This window comes from Pelophylax lessonae (genome assembly GCF_965119305.1).
Source record: "Pelophylax lessonae genome assembly, chromosome: 1".
In the NCBI taxonomy this organism is placed as follows: Eukaryota; Metazoa; Chordata; class Amphibia; order Anura; family Ranidae; genus Pelophylax; species Pelophylax lessonae.
The window spans coordinates 562,587,929-562,606,186 of NC_138768.1; the positions used below are offsets into that span (position 1 = coordinate 562,587,929).

Here is an 18,258-nt window from a genome sequence, read left to right on the forward strand (position 1 = left end):
AGCCAAGAAGAAAGGACCATGCTTGCGACGAGGCTCTTTGCTTTTGGTGACCTGTGGAAGCAGAGTACTCTTACCTCCCAAAGGACCTTTAATGATCTCTTCCATACAAGCTCGGAAACAGGCGGTCTACTACAAAGGGGAGATCGATTAGCACCCTTTTGGAAGCCTGGTCTGCAGACCAGGATTTCAGCCAAATTGTGCGGCGAAGAGTCACAGCTGTCAAAGGCACTCTGCAGGCTAAAAGAGCCGCATCGAGAGAGGCTACACAGATATACTGTAATCCCTGTAGCAACTGATCCACCAGCTCAGGAGGATGCTGACCCATCCACATCCTGGCGCAGAAGCTTAGCCCATTCTGTTAAGGTCTGGGAGACCAAGGTTATGGCACACACTGGCCTCCAAATTGTACCGGCCACAGTAAAAAGGTGTCAGACCAGAGACTCAGCTCTCTTGTCCACCGGATCTTTAAAAGGACGGAAAGTCCTCCACCTGCAATAGTGTGGCTTTATTTAACCTGGAAACCTGAGAATCCACCACCGGCGGAACTGTCAGTTTCCTTAAAAAAGACTCTTCAGAAGCAATCAGTGCTTCCACAAGCACCTTTTCATGCGCAGCCGTAGTGGACCTAGTAGGGTGACTCACGTCCGCTGCGGCCAAATCAACCTCAGAATCTAAGGAGGCAGAGGATGCAGGTGAAAGGGGGGCTGCCATCAAAATCTGGAAAAATCACTGAACCCCTCCCAGTGGCACCACAGGTCCAAACGCAAAAAAACAAAAAAAACAAAAACACTGCTATAGCAGAAAGAGGGATCGTGCCCCTCCCCAGGGACTCACCACCACCGACTCAGGAGGGACACAGAGCACCAAACTGCAAGCCGTGCGGCATTCATAGAGGAAAAGGAAGCGCAGATTCTGCCACTAGAAGCGCACCGCCGAATCACCGCTCCACAGTATACCAGAAAATGGCCGCCGCATTAGAATCAATGGGAACTATCAAAACATGGCCGTCGAGCTACACAAACATGGCCGCCTTTACCATTAGGAACTATCCATGGCAAAATGGCGGCGCCCGCGTAACCCCCACAGGACCACCAGGTACATGCAGCCAGCAAGAGGGGCCCTGGCAGGGACCCCTCAGCAGGACCATCACTTCAGAATTTTTGCGGACTGGTAAGCTGGCGTCGAGCCCCCCCCCCCCAATCACTGCTGAACACCCCAATACATGCAAATGATATGGCCACCCGGGGGGGGGGAGACAGAGGGGAGCTAGGTGAAAGAGACTGGGCAGGGGGAACCCCAATAATGAGGAGGAGGGCCGTTGGGAAGGAAGGACACAATGGGGGGTGTTACCAATCAGGGAGGGGTCTGCGTCCACTCCAAGGATTCACCAGAGGGAAGGGGGTCCACTACTTACCACACTTTTGAAACGAGCAGGCACCACTCCGGGCAAACCACCGCACCATCTTGGAATAGGGGGGCTTCAGGCCAGAGGTACGCTGCGACTTAGGCCTTGACCAGGGCTATGCGTCCTTGTGAGGCGTTTATCTCGCCGGCCAGCCCTTGTCCAGTGGGGCTATGCTGCGTCCGGCCTAGCGCGAAGCTGCGGTCGGGTCTTGCTCGCTGGCTGGACTGAGAAGACCGTAAGGATCTAGGATCTGAGACGCCCAGTCCAGCAGTTGATTGTAGTTCGCACTGAAACAGACTTGATTGTAGTTCAGAAAATAATTAAAAAATAAAATATCCGTTTAAAAATGCTAGGACCAAAGATCCCAGCAAGGAACTAGGTCCTTACTCCTGACTAGGCAGAAAAAAACCTGAATTATTATAGCAGGAATTGGGAGTATATGCCCTAGGACTGCCCTATAGGCGTAGTCAATTATTTTCCACCTAATGTCCTACTCCTATGGAGAGTAGCATAACCCAAGGGTCAAAGAAGATATGAAGCTGTGTCCGTCCATGAATGAAAGAGAAAACATTTTCTATTTTCTGTTATAAAACATATCCAATAAAAAAATGTCTTTGGTGAAAAAAAAAAAATATCCCAATAAGTGTATATTATTTGGTCTGTAGGAAAGTTATAGTGTCTACAAACTATGGTATATACAGTATCTCACAAAATTGAGTACACCCCTCACATTTTTGTAACTATTTTATTATAGCTTTTCATGTGACAACACTGAAGAAATTACACTTTGTTACAATGTAAAGTAGTGAGTGGACAGCTTGTGTTACAGTGTAAATTTGCGGTCTCCTCAAAATAACTCAACATTAATGTCTAAACCACTGGCTACAAAAGTGAGTACACCACTAAGTGAAAATGTCCAAATTGGGCCCAAAGTGTCAATATTTTGTGTGACCACCATTATTTTCCAGCACTTCCTTAACCCTCTTGGGCATGGAGTTCACCAGAGCTTCGCAGATTGCCACTGGAGTCCTCTTCCACTCCTCCACGACGACATCATGAAGCTGGTGGATGTTAGAGACCTTACGCTCCTCCACCTTCCGTTTCAGGATGCCCCACAGATGCTCAAGAGGTTTAGGTCTGGAGACATGCTTGACTAGTCCATCGCCTTTACCCTCAGCTTTTTTAGCAAGGCAGTGGTCGTCTTGGAGGTGTGTTTGGGGTTGTTATGTTGGAATACTGCCCTGTGGCCCACTCTCCGAAGGGAGGGGGATCATGCTCTGCTTCAGTATGTCACAGTACATGTTGGCATTCATGGTTCCCTCAATGAACTGTAGCTCCCCAGTGACGGCAGCGCACATGCAGCCCCAGACCATGACACTCCCACCACCATGCTTGACTGTAGGCAAGACACACTTGTCTTTGTACTCCTCACCTGGTTGCCGCCACACATGCTTGACACCATCTGAACCAAATAAGTTTATGTTGGTCTCATTAGACCACAGGACATGGTTCCAGTAATCCATGTCCTTAGTCTGCTTGTCTTCGGCAAACTGTTTGTGGGCTTTCTTGTGCATCATCTTTAGAAGAGGCTTCCTTTTGGGGTGACAGCCATGCAGACCAATTTGATGCAGTGTGTGGCGTATGGTTTGAGCACTGACCGGCTGACCCCCTACCCCTTCAACCTCTGCAGCAATGCTGGCAGCACTCGTATATCTATTTCCCAAGGACAACCTCTGGATTTGACACTGAGCACGTGCACTTAACTTCTTTGGTCGTCTACAGCAAGGCCTGTTCTGAGTGGAACCTGTCCTGGTAAACCACTGTATGATCTTGGCCACTGTGTTGCAGCTCAGTTCCAGGGTCCTGGCAATCTTCTTATAGCCTAGGCCATCTTTATGTAGATGATAATATATAAATAGTGCAGCGCAGTAAGAGAATCAAAGAGGATTGAACCAGGAAGATCCAAATAGTCCATAGGGTGCAGAAATGAAGGGTGATATGGCAAACCCTCCACCAGTGAGAGAGAGACTGTGCTCACCTGAAGCCAATGACTTCTGTATTACCAGCAGGTCAAAATCGCTTTCCCATAGTGGGGATATCACTCTCACACTTTTCCACACTTCCAAACCACAGGACACACTTAGGAAACCTCCTCTGAAGACCCGGATCAGGTCCCCATCACGTCAATTGGTCTCACCAAAAAATGGATAAATATAAAAGCAGATCTAAGTGCTCCCCGTTTTAAAATCACATTTATTAAAGACATAAATTAAAATTACACTCACATCTGTAGGTGAATTGTAGGCATTTGGTATACAATCTCCTAGACAGGCACAATAATCCAGCCGAATCAGCTGTTACCGATGGCCAGACGAGGATAGCAGCAGGTGAGGAACCGAAACTCCACCTCCCATACACGTTACCTCCAACGGGACTTTGTCATCCTTATGTAGAGAAGCAATTCTTTTTTTCAGATCCTCGGAGTGCCATGTTGAACTTCCAGTGGCCAGTATGAGACCGTGAGAGCGATAACACCAAATTTAACACACCTGAGACCTTGTAACACTAATGTCACATGACACCGGAGAGGGAAAATGGCTAATTGGGTCCAAATTGGACATTTTAACTTAGAGGCGTACTCACTTTTGTTGGCCAGCGGTTTAGACATTAATGGCTGTGTTGAGTTATTTTGAGGGGACAACAAATTTACACTGTTATACAACCTGCACACTCAATACTTTACATGGTAGCAAAGTGTCATTTCTTCAGTGTTGTCACATATCTCACTTTTGTGAGATACTGTTTATTTGAAAATTGATCAATCCTGATATAGTCAGGACAGTACAAATACCCCCCAAATGACCTGTTTGGAAAGTAGACAGTTTGAGGTATTTAGTAAGAGGCATGGCAAGTTTTTTGAAGTTGCAATTTTGTTACAATTTTTGTGAAAATAAAGAAAGTAAATCATTTTTTTTTTTTTTATAACACGTCAACCAGCGCAGTACAGTATCATGATATGACTGACTGGTGACAGAATGTTAAAAGACAAAAAAAAAAAAGTAAAAAGTTTGGGAATTTTTTTAAGAATCATATTTACCTATGTAGATGCTGCATCTGTCCCCTGCAGACTCCAAGACATCGCTCCGTGAGCAGAGAACCAGTGACTGTTAGTCACTGGCTCTCTGCTCTGTCCTTCCCACGCTGACTAGAGCGCTGAGCTGTGGAGGGGGCAGGAGCAGCTGTCTCAGACTTTCAGCAGCCATTCCAGGCTCCTGGGTAGAACCCTGTGATCACACAGGAAGCGGACAGTCCTTTCCGAGGCCCATCACTGAGCACAAATAGTGAGTCTAACTTCCTAAAAGACTCCCTAGCTGCCAGGTACACCCAAATTGCCCTAACCTTTGGAAGAAATGACAGACAGGGGCGAAGCACCACCTTATCTCTGTGAACCACCAAGTAGGGTGGACAAGATAACACCGCCAATTTCAACACCCTGTGCACAGAGGTGATCGTCACCAAAAATGCCACCTATTGGGACAGAGTAGGCAGGGGAATCTCACGAAGATTTTCAAAGGGAGGCTTCTGGAGAACAGAGTACAAATTTTAGGTCCCATCGTAGTAATAGATACCGCACTGGAGGAGCCAAGTGTCGCACTCCATGAAGACTAGTACACACCAGAGTGCGTGGCCAAAGGTCGTTAAAAAAAAAAGACCGCCAAGGCCGACACCAGTCTCTAAAGGATGTCGGCGACCAGCCACATTAGGTCAGCGTACCAAGACCGGCGAGGCCAGTCCAGGGACAAGTAGAATGACCAGAATCCCTTCTGCCTTGATCTTGTGCAAGAGTCTCAGCAGAAGCTTGAGAGGAGGGAAGCTGTAACTCAGACGATGCTGGCCCAGCGAGTCGGTGGTGTCTGCCAGAGGAACCCGTGACCATGCCACAAACCTCTGCACCTTTCTGTTGAGCTGAGACGCCAACAGATCCATCTTGGAGGTGCCCCACCGGAGACACAACTGATGAAATGCCTCCGGATGAAGAGAACACTCCCTGTGGTCCAACGCCTGCCCACCGAGATAATCCGCCTGCCATTTTTCCACCCCTGCAATGTGTACGGTGGAGAGGGCTGGAATGAAATGTTCTGCACACCGTACAATGCCGGCTACCTCCAGAGCCACCAAGACACTTCTTGTGCCCCCTGGTGATTAACATAAGCCACAGCCATGGCGCTGTCCGATTGAATTTGCACTGGACACCCCTAAAAGACAATCCGTCTAATCATCCAGGCACAGTCTGATCGCTCGGCGTTCCAGGTTATTGATGAGTAATCTGGACTCTTCCAGAGACCAGACCCCCTGAGCAGAGTTTACACCTGGCATCAGTGGTGACCACTGTCCAATACAAGGGGAGAAAGGATTTGCCCTCTCGAAGCACCAGAGAACAAAGCCACTAGATCAGGGACCCACTTGTTCCCCAGCTCAGCCGGATCTGATTGTCCAGAGACTGCGGATACCTGTCCCATTTGGCCACAATCTCCATTTGCAGGGGCCTCGTATGGAACTGTGCAAACGGAACCGCCTCGAAGGCAGAGACCATCAGGCCCAGCACCTGCATGCAAGTCTGGAGGGATGACCTTCTGCTGGACAGCAGAGGGTGAATTGCAGCCTGCTGTTTCTGGAGTTTGTCCAGAGGAAGGGACACTCTGGCTAGAGCAGAGACCAGAGTCAGACCCAGATAGTCCAGTTTTGTGGAAGGAACCAGAGCAGACTTCTGAAAATTCAGAATCCAGCTAAACTCCCTCAGAGTCAGTATAGTGATCTCCACATTGTCCATCAGAGTCGTAGGAGACTCTGCTCGCAGGAGAAGGTCATCCAAGTAGCCCAGTACTGTGATCCCCTGCTAACGTAATAATGCTAGCGCCAGGGCCAACACTTTTGTGAAGACCCGAGGAGCGGAGACGAGACCAAAGGGTAACGCCACAAACTGATAATGCTCCTCTCCCACGGCTAAGCGGAGGAAGTGCTGGTGATTGACACATATTGGAATGTGTAGGTAAGTGTCCTTGATGTCGATAGAGGCAAGGAAATCCCCCTGATGCAGGGATGCCACCATCGTGCGAATGGACTCCATTTTGAACTTCTGTACCCGCACAAAGCAGTTCAGTGGCTTGAGGTCCAGGAATGAACGCACCTTAGCTTCATTCCTGGGAACCATAAACAGGTTTGAATAAAACCCCTAAAAACTTTCCAAAGTCTGAACCGGAACAATCACCCCTTGAAGTACCAGGTCTTGCACCGCCCCAAAGAGAGCCCCGTAAGCAATCCTTGGACAGGTGCACATTGGAAAGAACCTTTCTCGCAGCACCACGAGGCACTCCGGGACCAAGAAGGGATCCTTAGGCCTCAGAAACAGGCGGGGGGGGGGGGGAAACTGATTGCTGGTACAATGAAGATCACTGTAGAAACAATGCTTTGAACTGTCATGAATGAGCCAAGTTCATGACAGCTGTGAATACTAGTGATCTGTGATTGGCTACAGCTAGTCACATGGTACAGGATACGGTGGTTGGCCCAGGTACCATATGTCACAGCACCCCCACGTCTGTACAGGCAAAATGTCTTCGCTTTGCCTAAACATGGCGCCTGCCCGCAGTAAATGTACGGTCGGCAGGTGGTTACATTTGTTCAGGTGGCAAAGGGCTTCCACTGCCCACTAAAGGTACAGCAACAGCCCACCAATCCCCACCAGATTGCCTCGCAATGTATCTTGGGCTCCTATGTCCCTCCTGTGGACCCAGGACCAGCATGATGGGTGTCAGAAGCTGAAACGGAGAGAGAAACATTATTTCTCTGATCTCCCAAGTATGTATTACATTACTTCTGTGTTTGGATGTAACTTTCAAGTGAATGGGGCACAATCTGTGCTCAGTTAGCTTCAGTGAAGGGCAGGGGGAGACATCTGGTACCTAAAGGACCCCTGATACTTCATTAATGAGAACCTTTTATTACAGTATGCTATCACATAGTGGGCAATTAGAGCTATATGTGATAGCAATGAAGTTAAATACATAAATAAATATTAATACATACATTTAAAAATTAAAAATCACACAGAAAATGGATAGAAAATTGGCTAAAATATAGAGAAATATCAGAGAGTAGTGGTTAATGATTCTTACTCTGAATGGTCTAAGGTTATCATCAAGCGCTGCGCAAACTGTTGGCGCTATATAAATCCTGTATAACAATAATAATCAGTGGTGTACCCCAAGGTTCAGTGTTGGGACCCTTACTTTTTAATATCTTTATAACCGACCGCATAACGACTATTTACGTTGGTCGCTTAAAGCTAAATACCGGGTTTATGGCAGCAGATAGCTGCCATAACCTCTGTATTTTTTTTAAATGGCGGGCGGTCGGCTTTCAGATAAGTGTGGTCCCAGCTATGGATTTTCCGTGGGATCACCCTTACGGTGCGGCGGAAGAGGTGCCCCCGCCCCCTCCGTCGCGCCCGTTTTCCCCACTTACCAGACCCGCTGGCAGCGGGGAAAACAATCCGGTTCCGGATCCTCTGAGACAGGAAGTTGAGTGAGGGCAAGATGGCCCTCACTTGACTCTATGGTCTTGGAGGACCGGAGCGACGTCAAACGTCATTGCCTAGCAACCGGTTTAAAGGGCTGATGTTTTTTTTTTTCTTTTTTTAGAGTAATTGTGAGGTCTGAGGTCTTTTTTGACCCCAGATCTCACAATAAAAAGGACCTGTCATGCCTATTTCTATTACAAGGGATGTTTACATTAAACCTAATTTGCCACAAGTTATGCACTTGGGGGCTAAGAATTTGCATGCATCATACATACTAGGGGGAGTAGAACTGGGGGAATCCATAGCCGAGAAGGATCAGGGTGTTCTGGTAGATTCTAAGCTTAATAATAGAATACAATGCCAAGCTGCGGTTTCCAAAGCAAGCAAAGTCCTTTCCCGTATTAACAGAGGCATGGACTCCAGAGAGAGAGGTATCTTTTTGCCCCTGTACAAATCATTAGTAAGACCTCATCTAGAATATACAGTTCAGTTTTGGGCACTAGTTCTTAAAAAGCATATCAAGGAACTGGAGAAAGTGCAGAGAAGGGCAACCAAATTGATAAGAGGCATGGAGGAGCTCAGCTATCAGGAAAGAATAGACAAACTGAATTTATTCTCTCTTGAGAAGAGATTAAGGGGGGATATTGATAATCAAGGGGTCCATAGAGTGAGCTAAGTTCACTATACGAGTTCTACACTTTAAGGTCATCACAGAGGACAAGGGGGCACTCTTTACGTCTAGAGAAAACCAGATTTTGTCTCGAAATACGGAAAGGTTTCTTCACCGTAAGAGCTGTGAAAATGTGGAATAGACTCCCTCCAGAGGTGGTTCTGGCTAGCTCACTAGATTGCTTTAAAAAAGGCCTGGATTCTTTCCTGGGTGTACATAATTTAAATGGGTACTAATATTTATAGGTAAAGTGAAGTCAGGGAATATCCGATTGCCTCTTGGGGGATCAGGAAAGATTTTTTTCTTTGCTGTTGGTTTTTTGCACCTTCCTTTGGATCAACTGCAGGTATAGGATTGTGTATATGGGATTGTATGGTTGGGCTTTCTTTACTGTTTTTTTTTGTTTTTTATTGGTTGAGCCAGATGGACTTGTGTCTTTTTTTTTTCAACCTAACTATGTAACTCATATGTATGCTTAAATATGGCAACAATAATTGCACTACATACTACACACAGACTATCTCAAAACAAAACGGTCTGTTCAGGCTAAAGTGATACAGATGAATATTAAGGTAAAGGAATGGTAGGGCACAATCACTGCCATGAGCAAATATTGTTGCCCAGACATATTGGCCCAGATATACATAAAAAATTAATTGAAAAATCCTTTAAACATGCTTGGATAAAATTAGGTATAATATTCTGTTTAAGGGCAGGTTCACACGGAACAACTTGCGAATCCAATGCGGGTTCCTGCATCGCACCTGAATCGCCGGCTGTTCACATTGCCCTCTGCGAACCGCTGCGGGTGTCAATACAAAGTTAATCACACCCCCAGATCGGTTCGCAGATCGCAGTGTGAACTGTGAATTCGGACTGGAATCAGATCACATCGGCGTTCACACCAATGCGATCCAATTCTGGTGCAGACAAAAAAAGTGTCCTACATGAGCTTGGTCTAAATGCGATGCAAATTCAGCCATACAGTTTGTATGAATGAATTTGCACGGCAAAGACATCGCATGTGATCTGCACAGCAATGCGGTGCACCTTAGTATAATGCAATGAAAACTTTTAACAGGTCTATAACTTCCATTTCCAAACAGATTTCTGATTTACAATCCCAAATGTTTACAAGAGAATTACAGTGTAGTGCACAGATGTAACACATGCAACCATAGAGATTTTGTAATCTATAAACATACATTAATTACATTCAAAATCAATGACGAATCCTACCTTTGTTTTTCTTTGCTAACAAATCAGCTTGTTCCCATATGTCATAAGCATAGAGGATGTAGGAGGTGATGTTGACATAAGATGATGCTATGTGATGTATCATCTGAGGGATGGTAACAGAGTTGCTCTGGCTCCCACTGTTGTTGGATCCTGGCTGAGATCCTCCAGAGCTGGCAGGAGAAGGTGTCGGGGACATTGGAGACGGCGTACCAGAACTTCTAGCACAAAATGAGATATTGTAGAGCTTATTAATCAGCTTAAAACACAGTATAAAATGAGACCGCCATCCAACAACGAGCAGTGATTAATGGAAAGATATGTATAATAATTGTAAGACCTGCTATAATACTGCTACCATTCACTTGTGTGATAACTTCACACCAAGCATGACCACAGCCAGCTCACAGTGCAGGCAGGGCTGAAGATGGGAATGTTTGACACAGGACCTTTAAACTAGCCAAAATGGAAACAGAATAAGCAATATTCATTACTCCTTCCTCATAGCTGGTTAAAGAGCATCAATGTTGGATGATAATACATCAGTGATACAGCAAACAAGATGTTGTGAGCTCAGACACCTGGGAAACCATATCCATCTCAATTTTTTTTAAAACCAAAAAATTTAATGCAACCTGTATATGTTCTGTATTGTGCTCACAGCATTGCAAATACAGATTTATTGCTTTAGTAAGCCTAGCAAATTGACTGCATGTCCACATGTGGGCTATTGTGCTTTCTATGCAAGAGCTGTTTTTAGCCAAAGTGCAGAACTGCTAGGGCCAATATTCACCATACCTATAAAGATCTGACATCTCCTATACAGTGCTCTATCAGATTTTGCGTTCCTATTTCTTCAAATTCAAGATCACAGATGACCATTCAAAGACAAATTAGGGATTTCTCTTTTTCCAGTATTCAGTGATTCCACAGATATTTTGCGTATTGCTTTACAATACATAAATAATAAGGTGCAGTAAGCCTGAAATATTCATAGCATAACAATGTAAAATGTAAATGTGAGAATCCTAAATAAGAGGTCTGTGTGTTCATGCAGCAAGTCCATCTCCCACACAGTTATAAAGCACCCCCTAGGGACACATTTAACCCTTTGATCGCCCCTGGTGTTAATCCCTTCCCTGCCAGTGTCATTAGTACAGTAAGTGCATATTTTTATCGCCTATTACTGTAGTAATGTCACTGGTCCCCCCAAGTGTCAAAAATGTCAGTTAGGTGTCCGATCTGTCCACCACAATGTCACAGTCCCACTAAAAATCCCTGATCGTCACCATTACTAGAAAAAAAAATAAAAATAAAAATTACATAAATCTTTCCCCTAGTTTGTAGACGTTATAACTTCTGTGCAAACCAATCAATATATACTTATTGGGATTTTTTTTTTTACCAAAAATAGGTAGCAGAATACATATTGGCCTAAAATGATTAAAAAAGTATTTTTATTTTTATTGTTTGGAATGTTTAATACCAGAAAGTAAAAAATCTTTTTTTTTTTCCATAGAATCACTCTTTTTCTTTATAGAGCAAAAAAAAATTCCAGGGGTGATCAAATACCACTAAAAGAAAGCTCCATTTGTGGGAAAAAAAGGGACATCAATTTTATTTGGGGACAAGGTTGCACGACCGCGCAATTGTCAAGTTTAAATAACGCAGTACCGTATTGCAAAAAAATGGCCTGGTCATTAAGGGAGTATACCTTACGGTCCAGAAGTAGTTAAGAATTGTTTTTTCTAAATAAAATATGTATTCAATTTTTTGTATATATCTTTATGATCTTTTGTACTTCTATATGAATTAACTACTATCACAGGTCGTTAAAGTCCCACGAGGGGGTCCTCATCCTTTTTTTCCTTCATATTAAGAGGGATGTAGGCCTGATAAATATATCAATCCTACCCCATTCCCTTCTTTTTTTTAAAGTTGTACCTACGGGTAAGCCTATAATAAGGCTTACCTGTAGGTACAGTGAATATCTCCTAAATGTGCTGTGTTTAGGAGAAATTCACACTGGATGCAGCCAGTGACGTCACCGGCGCATGCGCTATGAGGAGGAGACAAGTTCAGGGCATACCATGTGTACCTACATACTTTCATAGAGCTTTCCGAAAGTCCACTATTGGATAAAATGCATGTTAAAACAGCAGCAGACAGGTGTGATTTTGCCACAAAGGAATTAATAAGGCTTCTACTTGGTCATACTGTGGGCAATATGGACATGTGTTACTGACCCATAATGCCAGGAAGTAAAAAGAATAAAAATTACCGTACCAACAATACTCGTTACAAGAGTGAAAATTATTGTTCAACTTTCTTTGCAGCATTTGGCATTTTTTAAATTTACATTTTGTGCAATAAAAAATGAAGCTCACCTAGCAACACACGGGGAAGGTGCTTGAGCAGCTCTGGATGAACTCTGGTGGGAAAAAATACAGCAATTAGTTAGGTCTGTGGCAAGTCTCACAATTTTAACACAATACTCTGATAATTCCAATAATACGTCAATTTAACCACTTGCTGACCAGCCGCCACAAATATAAGGCGGCAGGTTTCCAGAAAACCACGTACCCCTACATAGGTTCGTGTGAGCAATCGTAAGGGCCCTTTCACCAGCAGGGAGGTTGTCTGCAGGGCCAGGGGCCGCCATTGCCACAGGGCACCCGCGATCGCTCCTCATGGGAGCGCACCCCCCTTGATTCCATAAGCCCACCCCCCCCCCACAGTTAGAAAACACCCCCTAGGCATACATTTAACCCTTTGATAGCCCCTGGTCTCAACCCCTTTCCTGCTAGTGTCATTAGTACAGTAACAGTGCATATTTTTAGCACTGATTAGTGTAGTAATGTCACCGATGCCCCCAAAAGTGTCAAAAATGTCAGTTAGGTGTCCGATCCGTCCGCCACAATGTCACAGTCCCGCAAAAAATTGCTGATCGCAGCCATTACTAGTAAAAAAAAATAAATAAAAAAATAAAAATGACAAATCTTTCCTCTAGTTTGTAGACGCAATAACTTTGCGCAAACAAGCAAAATACGCTTATTGATTTTTTTTTTTACCAAAAATATGTAGCAGAATACAAATTGGCCTAAAATTATGAAAAAAAAATTGATTTTTACATTTTTTTTATCTGGAATGTTATATAGCAGAAAGTGAAAAAATTGCAGAGGTGATCAAATACCACCAAAAGAAAGCTCTATTTATGGGAAAAAAGGACATTAATTTTATTTGGGTACAACGCCGCACAATCGTGCAATCGTCAAAGTATAGCAGTGCCGAATCGCAAAAATGGCCTGGTCATTAAGGGGGAAAATCTTCTGATCCAGAAGTGGTTAATGCTCTGTCAGAAGGATTAGCGCAACCGTGTTTGAATCCTTGTCTGAGCCCACCTTGTATCCGCTCCGTGGTGGGAAATGTCTCAGCAGCTTATGATTGGAGGTGTGCACGACAGCTTATTGTTGTGATAGCTCAGAATAGGATCCAAACATACCTGAACTCATAACTAGTCACTGATTATTATCTTTAGAGAGAAAAAAAAAAAAAGTTTAAAGCAGGGTTGGTCAACTGCGGCCCACCAGCTGTTGCAAAACTACAAATCCTTTCACGCGTCATGCTTGTAACTGTCTTTCCAATGCTTCATGGGACATGTAGTTCCACAACTGCTGGAGGTCCGTAGTTGCCTGAGCCTGTTCTTGGCTCTGTTAACCAAATGTAAACCTTTCCTAATTAGTTATATAATAGGTGAACCAATATGAAGCAATCCCTTTAGTTAGATAGAACAGAAGGGTCTTTATATTAATGTTGATAAAACTGGTTGAACTGCCCATCTTAAGGTCTTTTAGGATGATGGAAACTGATAAAGAAGGGGGATAAAATATTTAAAATGGACTTCCTTCATGACTCCATTGAACTTCTTATATGCCCAGTAGGAAAAGCTCTCAGATACCTGCGGTGTTTGGATTCTGCCTATTCTCCCCTATGCCTTTCTTTATTACTATGGGGATGTACGTAGGCTTTATTAATATTGTTTTCCCAGAACTCTCCTTTTCGACACATATCCTTCTACTCTATGCCCCCACCTCTAAGCGCTTTCATGAATGTAATAATTACGTTCAAGTATTGGTTAATTCAGAACATTTTGGAACTCTAAGTCATTATATATATTTTACTTTCGTGGCAAACCTCTGAATGTCATGTTGTGTCTTTGTATGACAATTTGTACATGTCGCATGTGCTGCTTATGTTTCTGACTATATTTCAGCATGTACAACCTCTGTTTGCGGTTCTCTTCTTTTATTTAAATTAAAGACATAAAAAAAAAAAATGTTGAAAATTAAAATGGATGTTCAAAACTTACTGTGCACAACACACTAAAACTAGAACATTAAAAAAGCAAAAAAAAAAGTATGGTTAAAAACGAATGTATCCACTTTCTGTTAAAAAAATAAAAAAAATTATTGTATCCATCTTTATACTGTGGACCTCAGTGAGCCTGACCGTTCAAACTCACATACCAAGTCGTACTTAAAAGGACACTAAACTCTGGTTTAAAAAATATATACTCTACTTAAAGTATGTATTCTTAAAGAAAAAGTTCACCTTTAAAAAAAATAAATAAATAAAATAAATGAATGCAAATTTTTTTTGCATGTAAAAAAAATCTGAACGTATAATTTTTATTGTAATGGACCTGTAAAGCATTGCACCCTCCATCAGCAGATCTTGGGAGTAATGCCACAGTCCTGTAGACTGTCTGTATCTGTCTGGGGGGGGGCACATACCCCTGAGCTGTGTTACTGGGCTGTGCTTTGTGGCAGAGCTGTGTGAATCGCATAACTGGATGGATAGAAATACAAATCTTTTGGCAGTGTGAATTAAAAAGGAAGTAAACTCTTAACTTTTTTTTTTCCTGCAAAGTAAATGCATAATGTATCGCATACTAGCACATTATGTGACACTTACCTACAACGAAGCCCACGTTGTCCCTGCTGCCGGCCGCATCCATGTTCACCCGTCTTCCTTACGGGTCTGCAGACTCCGTCTGTATTACTGGCCGGAGCCGCGTGACGTCACTCCCATGTATGCGCGCGGGAGCCGCCAGTCACGGCACAGGGCTCTGAAGAAACAGCACGGGAGGCCGTTTCTTCAGAGCGCATGCGCCGATGACGTCATCGGCTGCATGCAATTTAAATATCTCCTAAACGGTGCAAGTTTAGGAGATATTTACATTACCTATAGGTAAGCCTTAATTTAAAGTGGGTTTACAACCACTTTAAGTCTTTTACTGGCTGGGCTTCAGACAGTACAGGTGACACAAGGCTTTTTGTCTTTTTCCTCTGGATTATTCATCTAATTGGAGAAGACTTTATCTATGCCTCACTTTGACTTTGCGATCCCTCTACTGAGCGGTCCCCATTGTTGGTGGAACATTCAGGGGTGTGGCGAGCAGTGGCGGCCTGTGCATAGGGGGCGCAGGGGCGCCGCCCCCCCAAAAAAAGGAAAGGCTGCCTTCTGGGGCGTCACCTGGGCGCAGGTCATTGCGCTAGGACACTCCCACTTTTGTGATATCCTGGCTGTGATTGGTCCAGTCTCCAGCCTGGACCAATTATCATTCAGGACATCCGATTCCTGACCCTGCTGACGCCGCAATGGGGGCGGTGCCGGTGCGTGCATCAATCACTCACCGTCCCCGCCCGGTCACCTTCCCGCCGCCGCAGAAGAGGACGGAGTCTCGAGGAGGGGAGAAGCCGCCGCCGGGACTAGAGAAGAAGCCACCGGCGGACTGAAGTAGAAGCCGCTGCCACCGGGACTGAAGAGAAGCCACCGCCAGGTAAGTGCATTGGTCTCAGGGGGAAGCCCACACTGCATTGAAGGGAGCACGCACGCTGGTCTCTGCATTGATTTGGGGCAATGCTGTGGCGCACTGCATTGATGGGGGCATGATGTGGCGCTCTGCATTGATTGGGGGCATGCTGTGGCGCTCTGCATTGATTGGGGGCATGCTGTGGCGCTCTGCATTGATTGGGGGCATGCTGTGGCGCTCTGCATTGATTGGGGGCATGCTGTGGCGCTCTGCATTGATTGGGGGCATGCTATGGCGCTCTGCATTGATTGGGGGCATGCTATGGCGCTCTGCATTGATTGGGGGCATGCTATGGCGCTCTGCATTGATTGGGGGCATGCTGTGGCGCTCTGCATTGATTGGGGGCCTGCTGTGGCGCTCTGCATTGATTGGGGGCCTGCTGTGGCGCTCTGCATTGATTGGGGGCCTGCTGTGGCGCTCTGCATTGATTGGGGGCCTGCTGTGGCGCTCTGCATTGATTGGGGGCATGCTGTGGCGCTCTGCATTGATTGGGGGCATGCTGTGGCGCTCTGCATTGATTGGGGGCATGCTGTGGCGCTCTGCATTGATTGGGGGCATGCTGTGGCGCTCTGCATTGATTGGGGGCATGCTGTGGCGCTCTGCATTGATTGGGGGCATGCTGTGGCGCTCTGCATTGATTGGGGGCATGCTGTGGCGCTCTGCATTGATTGGGGGCATGCTGTGGCGCTCTGCATTGATTGGGGGCATGCTGTGGCGCTCTGCATTGATTGGGGGCATGCTGTGGCGCTCTGCATTGATTGGGGGCATGCTGTGGCGCTCTGCATTGATTGGGGGCATGCTGTGGCGCTCTGCATTGATTGGGGGCATGCTGTGGCGCTCTGCATTGATTGGGGGCATGCTGTGGCGCTCTGCATTGATTGGGGGCATGCTGTGGCGCTCTGCATTGATTGGGGGCATTCTATGGCGCTCTGCATTAATGGGGGCATGCTGTGGTGCTCTGCATCAGCTTGGAAAGGGTGGTCTTTTGGTGTAGGACAACCTTCTCTTTGTAAAATATGAGTAACTCAAGACATATCTGACAGACATGATTGCAACTAAAAGGCTACTTTGCAAGAGAGGTCAACCTAAAAGCTGGTATACACTGGCCCAAATATCGACCGGTTCAACAGAAACTGGACGACATTCAGCCAGTGTGTACAGCAGCCTGTCTGTCTTCTGTCGGCCAATGGCTCCAAGTGCTGACCGATGTGTTCTGGTGAGGGGGAGGCAAAGGAATACATCATCACTATGAGATTGAGTGCTCTGCAGGCCTTCAGCAGAGGAAGTATTAGCCCATGGTTTTGCAATGACTCTTTTGCTTGGTCTCCGCCAAATCTATGTGTGAGGGTATCCAATCATGGAGTAGGGTGAGAAACATAGGGTAAACGTATCCAGAAGGAGAATGCAGCAACCTGACTGTAGACAGCCTTGTAATGAATCCTTGTGGAGAAAGGGTGGGAGGACGTGCCTGAGTACCATATAAGGGCTCTAGGCGGAAGTGGCGGTAAAATGTGTGGCCTGTGGTGTGATGCAACACCTGGCCAGCTACTTGAGACTAAACTCTGGGTGGTTGAGTTTTAGTGCCAAATTTGAAAACTTTGCACTGTAATGAATACAATCCAAATATAGCCCCAGACATTTACAGTAACAATCAAAAGCATACAGGGTGACCCTGTCTTACCCGTCCACAATGCTAGACAGCATATAAAGTCCAAACTTCCCCTGTGTTAGTGGGCATATCCCCGAACTCTTCAGGGACTGGGTACCATATAGATGGACCATGGCCGTATTCATGTATAGCACCCTGCAGTTGACTACTACTAAAGGCCTGTACCCAACCATTCACGGCAATCTTTGTATTTTATGAATGAATACAAATCTACCACTGACTGGTTGAGGCAGAGATTATGACATCATCTGCCTGCCTTAGCCAATTCGAAGAAGCTTTGTATGTATTCACATGTAAGGAAGCTAAGAAATTAAAGTGCAGTGTGAGCCAACATCCCTAAATTAGGATTTAAAAAAAACAGGAAACCCTATATATATATATATATATATATATATATATATATATATATATATATATATATATATATATATATATATTTTCTATGTATTTATTCATAGATTACAAAGCTTGTTGTTAATGACTGAGCAGCACTCAGGCCGACTCGATTTAGTTCCGGGATTCTAATCTGATTGTTTAGGAGTCTAAAGTCCACATACATTGAAAGACCTGACATTTTATACAGTACATGGAAACTGATCGTGATTTCTTCCTTGAATCCTAATAGACTATAATAAGAACCTCTGCGATGACAATGGCTTAAATGTATCTAAAATGTTCTGATGGCAGAGGTTTGTCAAAATGCACTTTTAACAATCTATATAAACTTGTGAAAAAAATGTCCAAAAGAGCAGATGTATGACCAACAAAATGCTATTAGGTTATCATGGCTAGAGCTATAAAGAAAAAAAAATAACCATAACAT

The 18,258-nt window shown here is 44.9% G+C and overlaps 1 protein-coding gene across 1 annotated transcript in view; it reads right to left on the reverse strand.

Moving 5' to 3' along the window:
• AFF1 (ALF transcription elongation factor 1) overlaps nucleotides 1–18,258 on the reverse strand; it is a 268,126-nt gene that overhangs the window by 3,086 nt on the left and 246,782 nt on the right. The window contains exons 19-20 of the mRNA XM_082265696.1: nucleotides 12,279–12,322; nucleotides 9,895–10,109 (exon numbers count right to left, since the gene is read on the reverse strand). Coding sequence (XP_082121822.1) covers nucleotides 9,895–10,109; nucleotides 12,279–12,322 — 259 coding nt within the window. The remainder of the gene's footprint in view (nucleotides 1–9,894; nucleotides 10,110–12,278; nucleotides 12,323–18,258) is intronic.